This window comes from Myotis myotis, unplaced genomic scaffold, assembly GCF_014108235.1.
Source record: "Myotis myotis isolate mMyoMyo1 unplaced genomic scaffold, mMyoMyo1.p scaffold_m19_p_9, whole genome shotgun sequence".
Lineage (NCBI taxonomy): Eukaryota > Metazoa > Chordata > Mammalia > Chiroptera > Vespertilionidae > Myotis > Myotis myotis.
Genome location: NW_023416401.1, coordinates 37,155,191 through 37,178,816, shown reverse-complemented (window position 1 = coordinate 37,178,816; position 23,626 = coordinate 37,155,191). Strand labels below are relative to the sequence as shown.

General features: G+C 35.5%; 1 protein-coding gene across 3 annotated transcripts in view; it reads left to right on the top strand.

Moving 5' to 3' along the window:
• The window catches only part of NDC80 (NDC80 kinetochore complex component), a 37,415-nt gene extending 14,891 nt beyond the window's left edge, over window positions 1–22,524 (top strand). For 2 of the 3 annotated variants that reach the window (XM_036322795.1, XM_036322796.1), the window contains 9 exons: window positions 582–688; window positions 1,422–1,566; window positions 4,772–4,977; window positions 8,130–8,282; window positions 10,707–10,796; window positions 14,741–14,833; window positions 16,034–16,164; window positions 17,997–18,099; window positions 22,101–22,524. In XM_036322795.1, the coding sequence (XP_036178688.1) occupies window positions 582–688; window positions 1,422–1,566; window positions 4,772–4,977; window positions 8,130–8,282; window positions 10,707–10,796; window positions 14,741–14,833; window positions 16,034–16,164; window positions 17,997–18,099; window positions 22,101–22,238 (1,166 nt within the window). In that variant the 3' untranslated portion in view covers window positions 22,239–22,524. The remainder of the gene's footprint in view (window positions 1–581; window positions 689–1,421; window positions 1,567–4,771; window positions 4,978–8,129; window positions 8,283–10,706; window positions 10,797–14,740; window positions 14,834–16,033; window positions 16,165–17,996; window positions 18,100–22,100) is intronic. The other variant, XM_036322794.1, reaches the window with a different exon arrangement.
• The last annotated feature ends 1,102 nt before the right edge of the window (window positions 22,525–23,626 follow it).

The window sequence follows — 23,626 nt, the reverse complement described above, 5'->3', positions numbered from 1 at the left end:
ATCAATCAAAACAGGAGAATATTGCCTTGCCACTATTGCCATGAAAGGTGAAAGCAATTCCCTATGTTCTCACACTCCTGATGAGGAAGCAGGATAATTTTACATGAGAAAGGGAGCAAGGTAAGTAATGTTTTAAAAAAGGAAGATTCATAGTGATCTAATACAGAAAGCGTCTATTTAGTTCTTGGATATTTCTGTTTGTAATTAGTTAATCATAAATTTTATTCATTTATTCAAACAATATTTATTCTATATTTAACTGTGTGCCAGCAACCATTTAGGCACTAAGGATACAGTGATGAATAAGTGATAAAAGTTCTACCCTAATGAGCTTAAATTCTTTTAGACCGAGACAGTAATCAAATGAACAACTGTAAATCAATGGTGCTAAGTGCTATGCAGAAAAATAAAGCAGGATAAGGAGGCTAAGAGTGTAGTGGAGAAGGGAGAACAGTTTGCTATCTGACAGAGAGTGGGTGTCCTTCACCGAAAGTGTTTTGTGAGAGCATTGGTGAAAACCTGAGGGACAATGTTCCAGGAAGATTTGAGATTTTTATGAAGTTGTTGGTTTTTGTCTCCAGAGGATTTATTTAATGTAGATGCTTTCAAACTGGAATCATTAGCAGCAAAAAACAAAGCACTGAATGAACAGATCGCAAGATTGGAACAAGAAAGAGAAAAAGAACCGGTTAGTAAACATGCTTATCTTCAATAAACTTATATACTTACTTAGCTCTTTTGGACTCTGAGTCTTTTTATTGAATACCAGCTATTTATCAATTTTTTTAATAGATTACAAAATAAGCTTCTTAAAAGCTAAATATTTTTTATAGAACAGAACTCCCAACAAAAACACATTTCATATCTCTGGAGCTTTGTTTTCCCTTGGGATCTATCAGTCTTGGACTAATGATGTTCAGAATATGATGAAAGAGTCTTACCTATTTACTTAAGACCAAAAGATATTTTGAACCAGGTCCCCATATTATACACCTCTAGGAAGCACTATGTAAGAGCCCTAATTTTTTTTATTTTATTTTTTTAGTTAGTGGAAAGGAAGTGGTAATCAGAGTTTATATAATATAATGTATTCTAGGGACTTTCTAAAAACTGATAATATTCAGATACCTAATTTTACTTTGTGTATTATATTATTGAAATAGCTAGACTGTTCTGTAAAATATCAGATTTTAAATGTTTGGCTTTTTCATTCTGGCTCTTGACTTTTTCTATCCCAAACTGACTTGTTGAAAAGTACACCTTAATTATGTAATAACAGTAAAGTCCCTTGACTTCCTCTAAAAATAAAACTCTATTTACCCTTCTCTATGATGAATTTAAGAAATATTTCTTTACTTTCAAGGAAAGTATGGAGTTATTATTGATGAGAATAACTAATTTAATGTTCTGTTCTTTTAAAGAATCGTTTAGAAACATTGAGAAAACTGAAAGCTTCCTTACAAGCAGATGTTCAAAAATATCAGGCATACATGAGCAATTTGGAGTCTCATTCAGCCATTCTTGACCAGAAATTGAATGGTCTCGATGAAGATATTTCTAGAATAGGTAAGCACAACTAATACTAAAAGACATCATTCATATTGGGATGGGGACCTGCATGGGATTTATCATATCTAGAGACATCTTTGTCATCTTATCTTTTTTCCTTTAATGGTAAATAGCTAAAGCAGGCTACCAAGTTTTTTTGTTTGTTTATTGGTTTGTGTTGGGTTTTTTGTTTGTTTGTTTATTAATCCTTACCTGAGGATATTTTTTCCATTGATTTTTTTAGAGAGAATGGAAGGGGAGGGAGAGGAAGAGAGAGAAACATTGATGTAAGAGAGACACATTGGTTTGTTGCCTCCCACACGGCCCCAGTTGGGGCCGGGGATCAAACCTGCAATTCAGGTACGTGCCCTTGATCAGGAATCAAACCCGCAATGGGCAGATGCTCTAACCACTGAGTCACATCGACCAGGGCTGGCTTTCAATTTTTCAGTGTTTTCTGAGGCTGCTGTAACAAATTACCACAAACTCAGTGGCTAGAAACAACAGAAAGTTATTCACTCACAGTTCTAAAGGCTAGAAGTTTGAAATCTGGCAGGACCAGCTTACTCCAAGGACTGTGGAGGGGAATCCATTCCTTGCCCTTTCCAGCATTCCTGTCCTTGTGGCCATGTCACTGCAATCTCTGCCTCCATTCTGACATTACTTGATCTATATGTCTGTCCTCTTATCTGTTTAGTTTTTCTTTGCTTCTATCCTTAAGGGCATTTTTAAAAATATATTTTTATTGATTTCAGAGAGGAAGGGAGAGGGAGAGAGAGAAACATCAATGAAGAAAGAATCATTGATCGGCTGCCTCCTGCACGCCCCCACTGGGGATTGAGCTGCAACCCCGGCATGTGCCCCTGACTGGAATCAAACCCGGGACCCTTCTGTCCACAGGCCAATGCTGTATCCACTGAGTCAAACCGTTTAGGACCTTAAGGACATTTTTTATAGCATTTAGGGCCCACCTAGATAACCCAGTGTAATCTCTTCTCAAAATACTAAATTGCATCTGCAAAATCCCCTTTTCCAAATAAGGTAATGTTTACAAACTCCAGGGATTAGGACTTCATATCTTTGGGTGGCCATTATTCAACCTACTATACCTTCTAATATGTTTTTAGGCACCTGGCTTTTTGAAGCCAAGAGGGACCTAACCTAAGAGCATATGCTGCCTGCATATAAATAATACTAGTATATTGTATTCCACATTGTAATTAATTAGCCAGATTCTTAAATCACTGCTAGCCTCAGTGTGCTATGATTATCTTATCCTCCATCACTACCACCTAAACTACTCAACAGCTTAAGCTGACTGAAAATACAATGAAAAGAGGCAAGTACTATAATTCTTATGAAACAGGAGCCCAACTAAAGAAAGTTTGTTTATAGCCTGTGTGTTCCTAACATTGTTTTCATAAACACATTGATCTTAATCATAAAACACTGAAAATGTTATTGTACTAGTACATGATTTGTCGAAACTTCTCTAGTGCCAGAAGCAGAGCAAAGGAAGTTATCTACAAATCACAGGGCCATTGGATGACAGTTACAAAATAAAAAACTACTAGTATATGAACCTACTATACTATTTTCCCAGGTCTTTGCCTGCTTCAGTTTATTCTTTTTGTATTTTACAGGCAGTGTCTGCCTCACATAGGAGTTATATAGATTGTCTTTAGGATATTTGATATAATTTTTATCCTATGAAATATTGATCATCTGTCAAGGGTTATAATTAATGGTGTGATTGGCTAAGTAACTCAGATTGTATGTATTAGATTTGCTCGAAACCAACTCTTTGAATAGTTTACATTTGATCTCTAATGTTTGTTCTCTATAGCGACAAGGAACCATGGACTACTTTTTTTCCTCCTAATCACCATTTATCCCTCCATACCTCTTCCACCCTACTCCTTCCCACAGTCAACACACTGTTGTCCGTGTCTATGAGTTCTTTCTCTTTTTCATTTTCCTTTTAGGTCAAATTAATGGGGCCACCCCATTAATTTCTTATTATAGCAATGTTTGTCATGCAGTTAAATCAATACTTTATAATATTAATATTCTATCTTCTTTATGGGTGTTTAATCAAGATAATTTTCATACTTCCTACTTTTTGGTATGGGAATTTTTTTTTCCCAATAACTGCAAAGTGAGAGAGAAGTACTTAAATCATTTGCAATTCCAGAGTGATTTAGTTTGATATAATACTATGACAGCTGTTAACCTAAGATGATTTTATTCTTGATTATTTAAACTTTAACTTTCTTGATTATTTAAAGCCATTCATGGCCAAAAGTGAGTGAGACATATTTAAACTCTAGAGATACTGTACATTACAGATTTTTGTGTGCAGACTCCTGTATAAAATTTTACTTAAGCCAATCATTAATTTATTATGAGCTCAGGTGCCGAGCTTCCCAGCAACAGTGTTACAAATAGATTATAACAAAACCATGATCTTGATCCTCTCAGCCCTCAGGATGATCTCTCTTGGCCCCTTTGGTCATGAGCATCTTCATCCATTTACTCCAGCCTGCTTAAAAATGTTTTCATATTCTTTGCAAGCTATGAGTCACAGAAGGTTAGAAAACACTATTCTATATAACCCCAAATAGTTTGAATTTTATAACTTCTCTTCCTCCTTGCATAATCATTTGCTGTTTCTATGTCCCATATTTTCTTGGTACAAGATAATCATTCTAGATAACAAATTTTGGTAAATACTAATAGACAAAGCAAGAGCCTAATCACTATGGTTACTTAATATCTGATGAAACCACTGAAATATCAATGAAATAAGAATAAACTGATCTATTTTAATAAAAATATTTCTGTTTATGAAGAACTTACGGGTTTTCAAGCTTATTGCAGAGAATCTCATAGGAATGTTAATTGCATAGGAATCGAACATTAACAGACTGTCCCTCTTAGCTGTAACAGTTCTTAGTTGTAATCATTATACATGGGGTCATATTTTTTATGTAGCACTTTCTGAAAAACATGGCATGACAAATACGGAAATAAGGTTCACATAAAACTTTGTTTATTAAGAATGTTATTAACAAGGTGGGGTCAAATAGAATTATCCAAAAGAGAAAATTATACATGTACATAACTTGAAAATTTAAACACCTTAATCAACTCTACTAAATAATGGCATAATTTCTTTCTAGAAATTGAAGGAATTTAACAAATTTGTGTGTTTTTTATGCAGAACTAGAATGTGAAACAATGAAACAGGAGAATACTCGACTACAGAATATTGTTGATAACCAGAAGTACTCAGTTGCAGATATTGAGAGAATAAATCATGAAAGAAATGAATTGCAGCAAACCATTAATAAATTAACCAAGGAATTGGAGGATGAACAGCAGCAGTTGTGGAATGAGGAGTTAAAATATGCCAGAGGTAAAGAAGCGGTAAGTCATAGCATTTCCAGAGTGGTAGCTCACCAGAGCGGGCCTTTGTAAAGGTCTATCCTAATTCAGAACTGAATCCTATCTAATAAAAGAGAAACATGGTAATTAGCCATACCTCCGCTACCCTTCCCATTGGCTAATCAGGATGATATGCAAATTAACTGCCAGCCAAGATGGCGGCCAGCAGCCAGGCAGCTTGAAGCAAACATGAGGCTTGCTTGCTTCAGTGACGGAGGACTCCAACGTTCCCCGCCTGCCGCTGCCGGCCTCTGAGCTTGCAGTTTGAAACATTATTACAGATATAGAAGCTAACAAAACCCCAGAAACCGGCTTTTAGCCAGCCGGGATCTCAGAGCTGGAATTGAAACAGTGTTTCGATTATAGAACCCAAACAAACCAGATACCTGCTTTCAGCAGCCGAGGCTTCAGAGCTGGAGCCAAGCCTCAGAGCTAAAGCTGGCCCAGAATAAAAAAAAAAAAAGGAGCGGTTGAGAGCTTCAGTCACCCGCCAGCCTGAAAACAGCCCTCAGCCCCTCACCCAGACTGGCCAGGCACCCCAGTGGGGACCCCCACCCTGATCCAGGACACCCTTCAGGGCAAACCAGCCAGCCCCCACCCGTGCACCAGGCCTCTATCCTATATAGTAAAAGGGTAATATGCCTCCCAGCACCGGAATCAGCAGAGCTGCAAGGCCTCCCAGCACCGGGATCAGCGTGACAGGGGGCAGCGCCCAAACCCCCTGATTGCCCTGCGCCTCTGTGTGTGACAGGGGGCGGGGCCACAACCCCCTCTCCCCCCACGGGCCCTGCTCTGTGTGTGACGGGGTATAGCCATAACCTCCCCATCGGCGCTGCCCTGAGTGTGACAGTGGCGGCGCCCCAACCCCATGATCGGCCCTGCTCTGTGGGTGATAGAGGGCAGCGCCCCAACCGCCCCCCACGGGCCCTGCTCTGTGTGTGACAGGGTAGAGTTTCTTTCTCTTGCTGCCTTTAAGATTTTCTCTTTGTCTTTTGCTCTTGGCATTTTAATTATGATGTGTCTTGGTGTGGTCCTCTTTGGATTCCTTTTGTTTGGGGTTCTCTGTGCTTCCTGGAATTGGAAGTCTATTTCTTTCACCAGGTAGGGGAAGTTTTCTGTCATTATTTCTTCAAATAGGTTTTCAATATCTTGCTCTCTCTCTTCTTCTGGCACCCCTATAATTCTGATGTTGGTATGCTTGAAGCTGTCCCAGAGGCTCCTTACACTATCTTCGTATTTTTGGATTCTTTTTTCATTTTGCTTTTCCGATTGGGTGTTTTTTGCTTCTTCGTATTTCAATTCTTGCGCTCCTCTGGTCTGCTGTTGGGAGTCTGTATAGTATTCTTTATTTCAGTCAGTGTATGCTTAATTTCCAGTTGGTCCTTTATCATAACATCGAGGGTCTGACTAGATTTCTTGAGGATCTCACTACATTTATCAGCGGTCTCACCAGTCTTTTCAAGGGTCTTACTAAATTTATCGGCGTCTTCTAGAAAGTTCTTGAAAAACCTTAAAAGTGTGGTTTTGAATTCTGTATCCAGTAGTTTGCTTTCCTCCATTTCTGTCATTTGTGTCCTGTTTCTTTGTCTCCACATTTTTAATCTTCCCTGTGTTGATAAAGTGGTTTTCTCTGCTAAGTGTCCTCCAGGGCCCAGTGGTTCAGCCTCCCCAATTACCTGAGGAGGACACTCTTGGTGCACCCCCTTGTGGTCTTTGTGCACAGTCTTGCTGTAGTTAAGCCTTGATTGTTGTAGTTAACACTGGGAGGGAATGACCTCCAGGCCAATTGGCTGTGAGAATCAGCTGTGTCTGCAGTGAGAGAACTTCTGTGCTGAAGACACCCCTCTGGGGCAAGACTTGCTTCAGTGGGGCTTTGGTGCTCACTGGGTCTGCCCCCTGAGTGTGTCCTTTAAAGGTGTGAGGAGCTGCAAACTGGATGGTCCCACTCTGACCACTGGACACACTCGCTCCTGGTTCTCTAGGGAGGTGCTAATCTAGCCTTTGCCTGAGGCTACCCAGCAAAAGCCTCCATGCAGGTCTTGGGCGGGGTGGGGCGGGTCCCACGGGATCAACAGGGCGGAGTGAGCAGTTATGGCTGCTCTCAGTCCTGCCCTCAGAGGCTCTGCTTCTCAGTGTCCCGGTAATCATTGCAAGCACCTCCGAGAGAAAGCTGCCCTCGAGTTCCGACCAATTCCAGACAGTCCCGCTTCTCCTGTATGAGTCTGGGTCCCCAAAGACTCTCCCAGAACTGGAGCTCAGAGTCTGAGACTCCCTCCCGATTGAAAAAGACAACTGCGCCCTCAGCCGCCAGCCCGCTCTGTGTGCGCCCCTGTACCTTAGTATTTTACTTCCACACCGCACCTCCTCTGAGTCTCGGTATGCTTTTCTCTTTACTTCTAGTTGTAGAATTTCCACTCAGCCAGCCTTCCTGTGGTTCTGTATGATGTCTGTTCCGTCTTTTAGTTGTATTTTTGAAGTGGTTGTGCGTGACAGCAATCTCCGGTGTTTACCTATGCCGCCATCTTGGTTTCTCTCCCATATTTTTCCTTAATGTTTGCTCTATTTATTGGTTCTATATGGGAGGGAAGGGGAATTTTCATTAATATCTCAATGTGGCCAAAACCGGTTTGGCTCAGTGGATAGAGCGACAGCCTGCGGACTCAGGGGTCCCAGGTTCGATTCCGGTCAAGGGCATGTACCTTGGTTGCAGGCATATCCCCAGTAGGAGGTGTGCAGGAGGCAGCTGGTCGATGTTTCTCTCTCATCGATGTTTCTAGCTCTCTATCCCTCTCCCTTCCTCTCTGTAAAAGATCAATAAAAATACATTTAAAAAAAAAATATCTCAATGTGGCTGGACTCTTATTTCAAACTATTTGTCAGATAAATGGAAGAGCAGTAGTATATTGCTTACTAATTATAGTCTTATAATTATCCTACAAATTTAGTGTGAATAAAATATTTTTATTTTTTGTATTTTAAAATTGCCACTTTTACAACTAAGAATACTACATTACTAAAATACTAAAAAAAATAGACAATATAATTTTGTGTAAAATTACAGAAATGCCAATTGAAAACCATTTAGAATGGGGCTATTTGATTTTTTTTAACATTTTTTTTTTCTCTTCTTATAGATTGAAACACAATTAGCAGAGTATCACAAGTTGGCTAGAAAATTAAAACTTATTCCTAAGGGTGCTGAGAATTCCAAAGGTTATGACTTTGAAATTAAGTTTTATCCTGAAGCTGGTGCCAACTGCCTTGTCAAATACAGAGCTCAAGTTTATGTAAGTAATCAGAAGTATTTCAAAGATTTTCAGATACATGATTGCTATCTGGTTCATATGTCTATAAGTAAAAGTTTAAACTTCAGCATGTCTATAATTCCAGACTAAAAATAAAGCACTGAAAATTTTTATCTTCTTGGTAGTGGAAATTTTCGCTATTGTACTTTACTCTTAAAGCTATAATGCCTTTTCATCCTGTCTACCTATTTTATCTATTTATCTAGTAAAAAATTGTGCTTTATTAGAAGTCTTTACAAGGTATGGTAACAAGACCAGTTCTTCCCAGAATTGAGAGAAAAAGCATCCACAGAGCTGGTGAACTTGGAATGAATCTTAAAAGGTTTATGGGGGTTGTCTGTGGAGAAGAGTTTCATATACAGGAGACACTTGAAAACATGAAGCATTAAGTGACTTCAGCAGTCAACAATGAGAAATCTGCAAATCTGCACCTAATTTGTTAAATATATCCAAGGATGTAATTTGGGGAAGAAAATTTTTAATTGCTCTATTGCAATTTCTCGATTATTCACAAATTTCAGTACTCTAGTGCTCCCCCCAAAAAATGTAAATTTTTAAATACTTAATTTTTAAATAAAGAATTTCAATTCTAAAGTTATGCATTTTCCCTTTGAGAATTATTCATTCCTTCAGTAAGTTATTTAGTACAAGTGTTCCATATTAGCTAAGTGCTAGAAATGAAATACCCAGAAAGATACAGTTTCTAATTTCTCAGAGATTACAGTTTATTGGTAGATAGATTTTTATTAAATAAAGCCACACTCATTTTCAATTTCAAAAGGTGCACCCAGTAAACATTTAGTCTTCTACTGAATTGTTTCTCAAACAGTTGCTAGATGAGCACATAGGCAGGCAGGTAGGCAGGCAGCCAGGCAGATAGAATGTACTCACTGCTGCTTTGAGTAGTTTAACTTGACTAGTGTAAGAAAATAATTACTGAGTCAAATCAGAAGAGATTATCCATTGCAAAAAGAATACATATGCTCAGAAAAGAAGGAAACATTTTTTATTTTTTCGTAGTTTTCAATAGAAATAGAATAATAAAAATAGAAATACCATCAAGAAGGTACCTTTCCAACTGTTTTAAGTAGTATTTGGAGAAAAGTTAAAGAGGACATTACATCTTTCAAAACAGAGCAGCTCAAATTAAAACTCACCAATAACTTCAAAAGGCCTACTGAAACATAGTAATGTACAGGATTTTCTTTTGGAGTGATGAAAATGCTTTGGAACTAGAGGTGATGGTGATACAACATTGTGAATTACTAAATGCCTCTGGATTGTATACTTTAAAAGTTAATTTTATATTAAATTTATTTTAACTTAATTATTTTAGTTTAACCATTTTAATGTGTAAGTTTTACATCAACAAATAATAATAGGAAGCAATGAAGTGCTATGTTGAAATAAATCAGTAAAATAGCAGGAAAAAAAAAACACATAAGAAATACAAGCAGGTAAGAGCTTCTGGGTTTGTGAATATGTGGAGATGCAGAGAGAGTGGCAAAGCCCAGAGAGCATGCCCCTTCCCAAATACCTTACTCTGTAGCTCTCCTATCTGGTTGTTCCTGAGTTATATCCTTATTTAAATAAACTTGTAAACATTTACCTATTCTGTACACTCACCTTGCTTTCTTCACAGAACAACATACCCCAATGATCTTTCTACAGTAGTATATTGAGTTGTTCCTTGTTTCTTTTGCAGCCTCAGAGTCCTCTGTTTGTGTGGCTTACTGAGCCAGTCCCTGTTCTAGTCTTTGCCATTACAGTAGGGTCACAATGAATAGCAAAAAAGTAAAGAAATGAAATACAAGCAGATAATTGTAAGGCTAAACAATTAACAAGGATTAAAAGAAAATGATACCTCTGGAGAATATAGCATAAAACATACAAATTGTTTCTAAGACTGTATTAAACTGAGTATATTTGTAAAATGTTTAATAACAGTGGATTTCCAGAATAGATAAGCAAATCTAGAATTTTGCATGTATTCAAAACCAAAAGCAAATTATATTAAAAATTAATTTTATATTCTTGCCGAAACCGGTTTGGCTCAGTGGATAGAGCGTCGGCCTGCGGACTGAAAGGTCCCAGGTTCGATTCCGGTCAAGGGCATGTACCTGGGTTGCGGGCACATCCCCAGTGGGAGATGTGCAGGAGGCAGCTGATCGATGTTTCTAACTCTCTATCTCTCTCCCTTCCTCTCTGTAAAAAATCAATAAAAAAAAAAAAAAAAATTAATTTTATATTCTTATTGACAGTGTGTTCATTTAGATTCAGGATATCACAGATTCACTTTTTTTCTCCAAAAGTGGTTCCTCCTTATCACATTGTGTAGATGCCTCATAAGAGAAACTTTGTAATTACATATGTCATATGTAACCCCCATTCTTTTACATTTTATAGGTACCACTCAAGGAACTCTTGAACCAAACTGAAGAAGAAAGTAATAAAGCTCTAAATAAAAAAATGGGGTTAGATGATACTTTAGAACAAGTAAGTAACAAAACATAATCATTAAAAGCAAAAAATATGATTTTTTTTAAACTTAAAATTACATGTAATTTGTGGTTTCTAATTGCTAAGGAATGAATTTTAAAATAGGATAAATGAGAGGGGAATACCCTTGACTTAGAAACATTTGAAGTAATTTAAGCATCCTAGATTTCATATATCATTGATATAAGAAAGGGATATATGTAACTGAGTAAATTTCCCTTTGATTTTTTTTTTAATATATTTTTATTGATTTCAGAAAGGGAGGGAAAGGGAGGGAGAGAGAGAAACTTCAATGATGAGAGAGAATCGATGATCAGCTGCCTCCTGCATCTCACCCCCCCACCCCCCGCCCCAATGGGGGATTAAGCCCGCAACCCAGGCATGTGCCCTGACCGGGAATCAAACCTGGGACCCTTCCATCTGCAGGCTGACACTCTATCCACTGAGCCAAACCGGTTAGGGCGAAGCAGATATATTTTTGAAAGCCTGCTGTGTATCTGGTATTGTTGTAATTGATGTTGGTGATACATTATCTACCCTTTTTAACTCTATTTCAAGTAGAAAGGAGGGCTGGAAAACACTTATTTTTCTTATAACATTTTTGTAGTGTAAATACACCTATCTAAATAATACACCTATCTAAAATAATCACTAGGTTCTTTCTGAAGGAAGTGGTAGCTGAGCTGAGTTGTGAGTAACAAGTAGGAATTGGCCAGTGGATTACACAGAAGGATACTAGTACACACACACACACCACTGAAGGTCCAGAGACCAAAGAGCATAGCATGTTAATGAAATACTATTAGTATAATAAATAGAATAAGGGAGAAGCCTGGAGTAATAATTATATAATTATGAGGGGTTTAGTTGCTTGTTGGCTGAATGTTTATTCTGTAGTAGGCAGTGGGGACCATTGAAATTTTTTCAGTCAGGGAATAACACCTGTGTGTTTTAGTAAGCTCACAGTATTGCCCTTTCGAAGGATAAAGACACACAATTAAGAGACTTCACAATAACTTGAATGATAAGTGGTAAATCAAACTAAGGCCACTGCAGTAAAGATGAAGAAAAAAGATTTAAAGGTTGAAACAACATAATTTAGTGGTCCATTTGTATGTAAAGTTTAAGAAAGAGAGAAATTAAAAATGTTCATATGTCTAGCTTTAGTATATGGTATTAAAGAAAAAGTATTCATGACTCTTGTTAAAGACCACAAGGCAGACTGTATTCAAGGGAGACTATTACAATGGGGTTTTGTAGTAGGCAAGAGAGATTGGACTCAACTCCAAATATAACAAAGAAAAGTGAGAATTTATAGCCAAGGAGCAGGGTGGAGTTCAGTTGTTAGAAAATTACTGAGCAAACTCAGGGTTAAGGGGGATTCTGGCTAAACCAACCTAACAGAGTTCTTACTGAAGGCAAGAACATCACACGGGAAGGGGGAGCGGCATGGAGGATGAGAAAGAAACCTGATCAGATATTGAGGATGGAAGGATTCTGGTTAAAATTCTTGTTAAAATTGAGCACTTAATTAAGAGACAAACATGAAGCCCAAAATTCAGCCTAGTTGGGAGTTCAGAAGAGCATAGTTTTGTCAAGGAGAGAATCTTTGTCATTGGTGATGTTCTAGAACCTTGATAAAGAATACAAGAGAAGGCTATGGAAGAGAGAATTTCAGGCTGGGATATGCTGAGTTTCAGGTCTCTGGGAGACCAAAGTGGAGAATGTCCAATAGGCAGTTGGAGTTTGGAGATATATAGATATAGGTAGGTATTTCTTAGTATGCAGTTAATTAAAGCCAGGAGATCTCCCAGTTGTGAGATTGAGAGAAAGCTCTCCCAAATGAGCAAATGAGAATACAGCCAAGATGGGAATCTTGGGAGAACATCTACACCCAAAATATATCAGACAAAGAGAAATTTGTCAATTGTAACAAAGAGAAAGAATTAGAAGGACCTCCCAAAACTTAAAGAGGAAACCAGGAGTTTACATGGTCTTAAAACCCAAGTAAGGGGATTGCAGAAGGGACTAATCAGGTGTTACTCCGATGTCAAATAAGATAAAGTCTGTAAGTTGCTCTTTGGCTTTAACAATTAAGATATACTAGTGACATTTTCAAAAGCAGAGGAGCCAGAAAGCATTTTACTGTGGATTGAAGCTTAAATGATGAAAGATATTCGAAAGATACTTTAGTATGAATAGGTTGCTCTTTGTGGACTACTAGAAGTTAGACTATTATAAATGTGTCTAAGGGAAGGAGATGAAACGGTAGTTAGAAAAATATGGGAAAGTTTTTGTTTTATTTTGTGGTGTTTTATGGGGGAGAAGGTTTTGTTTTAAAGATAAGGGAGTTCAAGGGTAAAGTTTTTAAAAATTAAGAGCAAAGGTGATTCGATGGATATGAATGTAGTCCATGAAGAAATATGAAGGCATAGAATCCAGAGAAGAGCTGGAATCTTAGTTGTCTTCATGAGGAAAATGGGTGTTCTGTATTTGAAACTGTCTTGAAGAAGGGAAGATCTCCAAGTATCTTGGTTGATTGGAGTCAAGTAGTGATGGAATTCCAGTCTATTAGTGGCTCTAACTTCTTATAAGTAACTTTAGAGTTCTTTATTGAATGAAAGAATGTGTATTTTCATAATCAAGTGAGGAAATGTTTAATTAATTGATGAAACTTTAGTAAGCTGACATGGAAAATAGAAGCTCCTCAGAGATAAGTAAACATAATTTTGACCATCCATGAGTGCCCAGTGGAAGTTCAGGTTATTTGGGTGTCCATTGGTCTTATTGCAGGTGAATTTATTGAAACAACTAGCTTAACTTACTGATTACTTTGGAAATATATTTAGGCTGGAAGCAAAGTTTATAGCTTCAGTAACTCTAGGCTTTAAAATAATTGACAAGGCAGGAGATATAGAGAAAGTCCTTGGAGTTAGAATGTCTGTGTCTGAGTTCTGGGCATATGCTCATTGCATGATCGTGAGTAAATAGCTTCTTTCCAGCCCACTCCTCTCACTTGTAAAATAAGAAAGGAATGTCCCTTACAAGGGACTTTTGATGATTGAATGAGAAGTATGTGCAAGTGTTTTTAGCAAGTGTAATCATTTTACCATTCTATCTTTTGCTAAATAACAATAACTTCACTGAATTTTTCTCTATATATAAATAATTTTTTTAATTTTATGTACATATGGAATCATCCTTTTAAAGAAAGATGTCAGTTTATACATTTTACTATTTTCTGTTTCCTGTGGGAAATATTTTCCTGGGTTTTAGTTTTAACAGATCTTAAAGTACAAGATTAAATTTTCTTACTTTATTACTCTTTGGAAGAATGCATTGACTATAACCAATCAGCAAGTTATTGGTAAAATCCATATGAATAGTTTTCTTTAATATCCCAAAAAGTGAACATTAATGGAAAATTAGATAACTAAAATAGATAGTCTTTAAAAAAAACTAGATAGCAAAGGCAATTTATATTTACTATTAATAAATTAATATAAGAATATAGGATATGATATATAATATATATTAGAGCTTAAAAGCATTATCACAGCTACTAGTAGAAAAACAGATAATAGAATCCTATTTTACTAAGAATTAAGCCACACCTTTGATTTCTAGTTAATGCCCTCCTATACTACTCTCTGCATTTAAACATTATTTATAAGTTTTCTTGAAATTAACTCCCCTTTGGGGAATAAATTCTTTTTTTTATTGAATTTATTGGCATGACATTGGTTAATAAAATTATACAAGTTTCAGGTATACAATTCTACAATAAATAGCTTCTTAAGACAAATCATAGGTGAGTGTCCAAAAGGACTAGAAGAAATAGCATGGTTTAGTTAATTGTTAGGACAAAAGTCCTATAACTTATTATTAAAATTGTTTTGATGTATAGTTACGATTTCTCACCCAATATTTTCTTCTCCAAGTTAAATACAATGATAATGGAAAGCAGAAGAAGTGTAAGAACTCTGAAAGAAGAAATTCAAAAGCTGGATGATCTTTACCAACAAAAAGTGAAGGTAAGAACTTTGCCGCAGTTTGTATAGGTTAGGCAAAGCTATGTCATGAGCGATTGTTGGGGCACCTGTTCTAACAACAAACTGAAATATTTAAGCTGTATCTTATAACTTGTGTATTAGTTTTTCATCTCTTCCAAAGTTTATTATAAGGAGTTATTTATTTTATTCTTTTAAATGACTTTTTTCTGGTCTTGGGCTATTTCACCATAGAATATGTTTACTCTTTCACTAATTTTTTATACTTGCATATGTGATTTAGTATCCTTGAAAGACCAAAACATACTCTTAAAGCTTAAACCCCAATAAGACCTTTTGTATATGTCATTTCATATAAAATGTCATTCCAAACTGACAATCCTGGCCAAATTCCAAAGATCATTTATGTGAAATCTAAAATGTGAGTAAAATAATAAGATTCATTTCCTACCACCTCTCACCCACCTTCTGGCCAGCATTTTACTTAAGGAAATACTCATAACCACTTATACAATTTATGTGAAAATTTTAACCACACCAATGTTTTTCACTTAGTTACATTGACAAAGTATTAGGAATTAAAAACTTTTTTGTTTACCTGTAGTGTATTTAGGGTTTACACATTTTTGAAGCAATGTGACATTTTTAGAAAATACACCACAATAATAGGATCTTCATATGAAATGAGGCATTTGGTAATCATTTTTGTTTTTTCATATGTCCTCTATGACAGCACTTGAGTTATTTTCATTAAAGCACTTAAGTGAAAGACTTCTTTAGTATATTTCATCTTGAGAAACCTAAGAACTTAGGAATTTTGGCTACTTTGCCTATACATAATTAATACATATGTGAAATAATGGCAGCATGAAAATTATCCACATTTTACGTATAATAAAGCATCTTTAATGCGCATGGAAAAAAATTTAAATTAGAATATCATAAAATTTCCTATGATACAGACTTGAAAATACTGCGGAATGAATTTTATGCAGGCCTCTTGAGAAGGTAACATTTATGTTTACAGTATAAGGTTCTCAGAGGAACATTTTAATATCTCTTACATGTAAAGCAATAAGCAGCCTGGGAATACAAATGATGATGCAACCTGATTTTTTCAAATGCTTTGCATACATTTTTTTAAATCCACCTGAAGTATATAGAATGTGACTATCAAAAATATATATATATATGTAATATAAAACCATGACTTTATCCTGATAGGAAGCTGAGGAAGAGGACAACAAATGTGCCAATGAGCTGGAGTCCTTGGAGAAACACAAGCACATGCTGGAGAGTGCTGTTAATGAGGGCCTCAGTGAAACTATGAATGAATTAGATTCTATTCAGCGGGAGTAAGTTCATTTTACCAAGATTTATAATGTTTATTTTCAGTTTAATTATTTAACATTTCCATAGAACTAGATCTATGCTTCTTTGCTTTAATCTGTATTGCAGAGCTATTTGGGGGGTTGAGGGAATGGTGACTAGAACTTAAGCAGAATAGCTTACAACATGAAGATACTCTCACCAGACAAATACATTCTACTGCTATTATAGCTATTGCCCCTCCATTTTTAGATCTAATTAAGAAATGGCTTTTAATCCCTCAAAACAACACAAAATTTTAAGTCAATTCAAATAATTTAGGCTATTTGTTAGTAAATTTTAATAAAAGTTCACTAAGCTTTAATAAATTCCACTGAGCTCTTATTTTTTAAGATACAGTTTCTAGAAATTAGTTATATATGAACTATTGATACTTTATATAGTCAGTCTGCCTTTGTAATCACTACACTATGCAAAATATGCAATAAAAATCACAGGACTTAAAGGAAAATTGTGATTGGGGCCTAATACTCAAAAACTCCGTCAGTGATACAAACAAAAAACTGGAACCTAATGAAAATGCTAGCGCAATTGTAACCATGTTAAATATTTCAGAAAAGCATAAATACTACGATAAATGTATTTTACCTTTAAAAGACCTGAAGTTTGTGTGGGGAAATAGGTAATCAAAGGGTTGCAGCTTGTGAATTATTGAGAAGAGGTAGAAGGAGGATTATCTGAAATTAAATGGAAAGTTGTGACTACCAGATGTGGATGCATGTGGCTCATCACATATGTAATGAACTGGAGGAGCTCGTGCTCCTGTTAGGTGTGTGCTTAAGTATTTTGTGTTTTATGTATTCCTTTGCATCTGGATTCAGCTGAGTGCAGTTTTCTGCATTCACCTAATGTTTCTCAAGCAGGAAATTGACATAAGAGAATGCAAAATTTGCATTATGCTCAAATTGCTATCTAATATATGAGGTTGAAACATATTTCCAAATAAGCATTATAGCAGAACTGATTGGACACTATGGTACATTTCTTAGAAGTTTTTCATTTTCAAATTATGCATTAAGTTTTCCTGGCTGGTTTTCCTTATAATTTTAAAACTTACAGAGGAAAATTTTAGACATATTATATAATAACTGTAACTTAAAATAGTGACATTTCTTCCTTAAAAATATTCTGCCTCTGTTTACATAATTCTCTCATGCAAACTATACAAAATCAATTTACTAACTAGTTAATTCACAGGTTCTCTAAGTCTAAAGTGGCCTTTGAGTAACTTAAAATCTTATTTTAATGTTGGAAGTACAAGCCTTAAGAAAATCAATTCTTCATTTTCTTATGTGTAGCCTAGGAATAGGAAACTTACTTGAAGGTTTTTTTTGGCTTGTAGGTTTTGTTTCAAGTTTGAATTTGAATGCCTAAAAACAAGACTCCCCCCCCTCTCCTATTCAAGTGTATTTAGTGTCTTGCCCCTGAAAGCATTTGTAAAGAGGATTTTTTACTATAATACTATTATGCATGATAATCATAGGAAAATATTATATCAAAAATTAAGTTTACAATCTTTTGGAGATTTAGGTAAGACCATTTGCTCCCAAGCTTTGTATATCAAAGAATGAGGTTTTGTTGCTGTTTTGCTTTGTTGTTTATAAAGGGTCTTTGAAAACGTTTTTATTTCTGTTTTAATGATTGGAAGCTGGCTCTCTATAAATTATATGCGAACAAGCAGCAGATATCCCAATCACAGCCTGGTTTTATTGAATCTGAAAAGGAGAAGTGAACTAACTAGAACTGATATATTAAGTTTTTTCCCTACACAACTCAAATAAGAGTTTTTATTCTACAGATACCAACTGGTTGTACAGACCACAACTGAAGAAAGACGAAAAGTGGGAAATAACTTGCAGTGTCTTTTAGAGATGGTTGCCACACATGTAGGCTCTGTGGAGGTAAGTGTGTGAAGGTCTTTTCTACATTCTAAAAAAGCTTTTTAAAACTGATATATTTCTGTCTTATTTCTACAGAAATTAAATGATATATTTTATTTCTATGGAAAATATGATCTAGTATAAACTTATCAGAAGAATCCTACCTAGCGATGTGGTAAGGGGACACTTGTGCCTCTCATAAAGTAATCTGTTTTGTTCACATAAACAGCAAACAATGATATTATTACATCAACAGTATAGAATTTGCTGCCAAACCTTGTTGTACATACTGAAGACATTTTAGTATACTTAAGATTTCATTCAGATGACAGAGCATGTTATGACAAATATTTTTTCTTGCTATTAATTTTATTAAACACAGTATAAAATATTTCTGAAACATGAAGTTTACCTTATCCTCACCTTTCACACAGCTTGAAAATTTTACAATAAAATGATTCTTCCAACCTGCTGTACAGAATTTAAAAGCTAAGATAAATTGCTGAACTCCAAAATTCCTGGGTAATTGATTAGGTGACATACTTCCAATTGTGAATGGTTTAAGGAAAGAAGACTCATATCACACTAATAGGCTTCATCTATTGTAAGCGGAGTACATGATATCCTACTTCCTTTCATCTCTCCCGGAAGACATTGAACTGCTGCTTTCTTGCTTGCCAGTGCTCTTCACTGCTTACTAGTAAAAACTAAGGAAAGCATCCTGGACACTACATCAGAAAACCTGGTTTCTACCTACTTCTAATTCAGCCACTTAGTGGCTCTATAACCTTTAATGAATCCTTTTTCAACCACAGACCAGAAAATTATTTGAGTGACTACTTTCTTATTTTCCCAAGGATGATGGTGTTTTATTCTAGGTTCATAAGAAATATTCATTCATAATATATAGATATTGGAGTAGATTAAGAAAGTGCTTACTGATATATGTATCATTTGACTACTTTTGGTCTTTACTTCATCTGTAAAATGAGAGAGTTGAACTAAGTATTTGTCAGCATCCTTTGTACCTCTGTCTATTACAGATAACTATTCGTCTGACCTTAGTGGTGTTAATCCAGTAGTGATTTATCACTACGGATTTATGGGAAAGCTAACCACAACTATTAAACTTTTAATCAGTTAATATAAAATTAGATTTGAAACTCTGATGATAAATTACTATTACTTTTTAATTACTTTTTGTATATTTTAATATTCAAGAACATCAGACCAAATTCAACAAACATTTACTGAGCACTTATTTTGCACTATGCGAAATTCACAATTAGCCAGTACAGTGTAGAAGGAGCATAGAAAGTCAACCAATTATCACTGAAACTTAATGTGGAGAAATTTTGAATAATGAAATTGTACTAGAAAGAAAACAAGATTTGGATCTGAATAAAGTTTTATTGTAACACAGCCACTTCATTCACTTCCATACTATTTATGGCAGCTTTCTTACTACAACATCCGGGCTCAGCAGGTACAACAAAGACCATCTGGTGTATTTTAGGCCCGCAAAGCCTAAAATAGTTATTACTTGGCCCTTGACAGGAAAAGGTTGCTAACTCCTTTAGATTCCTAACCTCCCTGAGAGGACACAAAATCTTTTTTTTCTTTTGTCTGTTTTGATGTTCCAAAAATTATTATAAAGCTATAATAACTCACACACTTTAGTATTGATACATACAAACCAATCTCTCTGGTTGAGAGTCCAGAAAAAAATATATGAGAATAGACAGAAAATTGATATATGAGGGAGTTAGTATTGTATAGTCAGGGTAAAGTGAGTTATTCAAGTAAATTCAGTTTTATAAAATTAAGATCTCTATATCAAAAGACATAGAGAGTAGGAAAACAAGCCACAAAAATGGTAGAAGATATTTTTTAAAACAACTAATAAAGGAGTAGATGAATGGATTAGAAAACTGTGGTACATCTACACGATGGAATACTATGCTGCTCTAAAAAGGAAGGAACTCTTATCATTTGCAACATCATGGATGGAACTGGAGAGCATTATGCTAAGTTTAATAAGCCAGTCAATGAAGGAAAAATACCACATGATCTCACTCATTCATGGATAATAGAGACCATTATAAACTTTTGAACAATAATAGATACAGTGGCAGAGCTGCCTCAAACAGATTGTCAAACTGCAGCGGGAAGGCCAGGGAGGGTTGGGGGGCAGGAGGTAGGGGGGTAAGAGATCAACTAAAGGACTTGTATGCATGCATATAAGCATAACCAATGGACATAAGACACTGGGGGATAGGGGAGGCTAGGGGACTGTCTAGGGCGGGGGGATAAAATGGACACATATGTAATACCCTTTGTAATACTTTAAGCAATAAATTAAAAAAATAAATAAAACCAGGAAAAAAATAAATAAAAAATAAAACAACTGATAAAGGGTTAACATATATGTGTGTGTGTGTGTGTGTGTGTGTGTGTGTATGTGTATCCTCTGAAAACTAGATATGAAAAGTGGGCAAAAGATTTGAATGGGAATTTCACAAAGACCTAATGTGGCTAGCAAACGTGAAAGATATACCATTTCCCACCCTCAAAAAATTGGCAAAAAATTTATTTGCTAATACTAAATGCCAGCAAGAATTGGAGAAATGGGAGTTCTTATTTACATTGCTGGAGTTACAAATTGATGTAACAGTTTTAGCGAACAGTTTTGTAACCCCTAATAAAACTATGCATTTTCACTCTTAAGTATTTAATTAAATTTCTACTTTGCTAGAGGTACTGTACTGGGTTAAACAGTATGCCTCCAAAATACATGTCTATCTGAAATATCATAATGTGACTTTATTTGGAAATAAAGTTTTGTGTATATAGTTAGATAAATTGCAGTCATACAAGATTAGGTTAGGTCCTAAATCCAGTGACTGGTAGACTATAAAATGTCTGAATGGAAATAGAGGCAGAAATATAGTGATGTAGCTACCAACTACAGAGTGCCAAGTAAAATAACAAATAGTAAAATACCAAAATAACCTGGAGTATTAGTTTTCTATTAGTGCCATAACAAATTATCACCAATTTTTAAATTGGCTTAAAGCAACACAAGTTTATTTTCTTATATTTCTGGTGGTCAGAAGTCTAAAAGGGGGCCTCTGTGCTGCAGTCCTTGAGGGGCCACCTACACTCATTGGCTTGTCGCCTCTCCCTCCAGCTTCAAAGCCAATAGCACAGCATCTTCTATCCTCTCTAACTTCTCTTCTATCCCTGACTGTTACACTGCTCATCCCCTCTTAAAAGGACCCTTGTGGTCTACCAGGATAATGCAGAATAATATTTTCTTGAGATCCTTAACTTATATCTGCAAAGTTTCCCTTGCCGTGTAAGATAACGTATTCACAGGTTCTGGGGATTAGAACACAGACATCTTTTTTTTTTTTTTTAATATATTTCATTGATTTTTTTACAGAGAGGAAGGGAGAGGGATAGAGAGTTAGAAACATCAGTGAGAGAGAAGCATCGATCAGCTGCCTCCTGCAAACCCCCACTGGGGATGTGCCCGCAACCAAGGTACATGCCCTCAACCAGAATCGAACCTGGGACCCTTCAGTCCCCAGGCCGACGCTCTATCCAGTGAGCCAAACTGGCTAGGGCAGGACACGGACATCTTAGGAGAGGCTACTCTTCAGCCTACCATGCCTTAAAATACTGGATGAAAAAATAAGTGATATTACATTTAATATCATTCAATAAATATGAAGGTTGAAACCAGGTACCACTAACTATATTGTTTAAAGACACATACGTGTGTGTGTGTGTGTGTGTGTGTGTGTGTGTGTAGTAAGGAAAAACATTCAGGAGAATAGTTGTCTCAGGAGAAAAGAGAAGGTGATATGATCAGGAAAGGACACAAAGGAGCGTGCATACTGGGTACAAGAGTATTTCTTCTCTTACAAATGGTATACTCTTGTCTGTAAATTTGACAATTAAACACTTTAAATGAAATTAATGTTTTTACATTAACAATTGCTAATTGTTTCCACTAGAAACACCTTGAGGAGCAGATTGCTAAAGTTGATAGAGAGTATGAAGAGCATGTGTCTGAAGATCTCTTGGAAAATATTAGAGAGATTGGAGAAAAGTATAAGAAGAAAGCTGCTCTAATTAAATCTCCTGATGAATGAAGATAAAAATGTTGATTATCTAAGCAAGAACTTTATTAACATTGTAAATTTCGAAATGTCCTTTGAGGTTTGAAAAATCTCTTACATATCCTATACCCATTCTTACAATGAAGTCTCATGACCACATCTTCCCATACTTGTAAAATATTTTGTAGCTTTTATAAATCTAGTTCATTAACTTAAAGTGTGTACAACCGGAAATTATGAAAATTTGTTGGTTTGTTATTTTTAGATATAAGTACCAGTTATATTATGCACCCAGAGTTAATAAAATGTTAACATTAAAGTGTAGAGGTTTTTTTCCTGATTTTTCTGACTATCTTCAGATGGTTTGAAAGGTATTTGATCTAAAATAAGAGTCACCAAACTAACTGTGGACCAAATCCAATCACATCCATTCATTGACATATCATTTATAACTGCTTTCATACTGCAATGGCAGAGTTTCGTATATGCAACAGAAACCACCCCATGGACTGCAAAGTCAAAAATGTGTGCTATTCTGGCCCTTTACAAAAAAGTTTGCCAATCCCTCATATAAATTATATAGGGTTGCTACTGTTGAACTAAAAAACTTTCTTAATGATTCTGGACATGTAGTCCAACCTACTCCTTATTCAGAGCCAAGAAGCTAAAACTATGTCTAGTTTTTTCCATCTTTACTCTGAAATAAGCAGAATGTGAGAATCAGAAGAAATAATAAAATAATTTAGTTCAACTTCATTTTAGAGATGAGAATTCATTCCTAGAGAAGTTCTGATTTACCTCGTCACAGTTCTTAGTGGTAGATGCCACACTGCAATTTACTTGAATCAATAAAGCCACAACAGCCATGAAATATGAATGTGCTTGGTGGTGAGTAAGTTGTGCTATGATCTTGAGTCTCCATGATGAAAAAGCATGGTATGTTTTTCTATTTGTTGAAGTCTTCTGAGTTTTTAAATTTTTCTTCATAAAAGTCTTGCTTCTTTTAAATTTTTTTCTATGTATTTTTTTGTTGTTGCTATTTTAAATGGATCTTCCACTATGCTTTCTCTCTGGTAATAATTTGTATAAATGAAAGAATTTGATTTCTATATATTTATATAACTTGTAACTAATTTATGAAGTCTTTATTACTCATTTTTGTTGTTAATGTTGAGTCTCTGGGGTTTTTCAATTACATAGTCATAATACTTGCAAATAGTAATAGTTTACTTACACCTTCCCAATTATTATAACTCCAATTTCCTCCTTTTGTCTAATTGTATTGAACAGTAAATCAAATATAATATTAAATATTTGTGAGAGTGGCCATTATTGTCTTATTTCTAATTTTAGTAAAGATGCTTGAAGTATTTACCCATTAATCATAATTTCAGCCTTTGTGCTGAGTTAGATATATCATG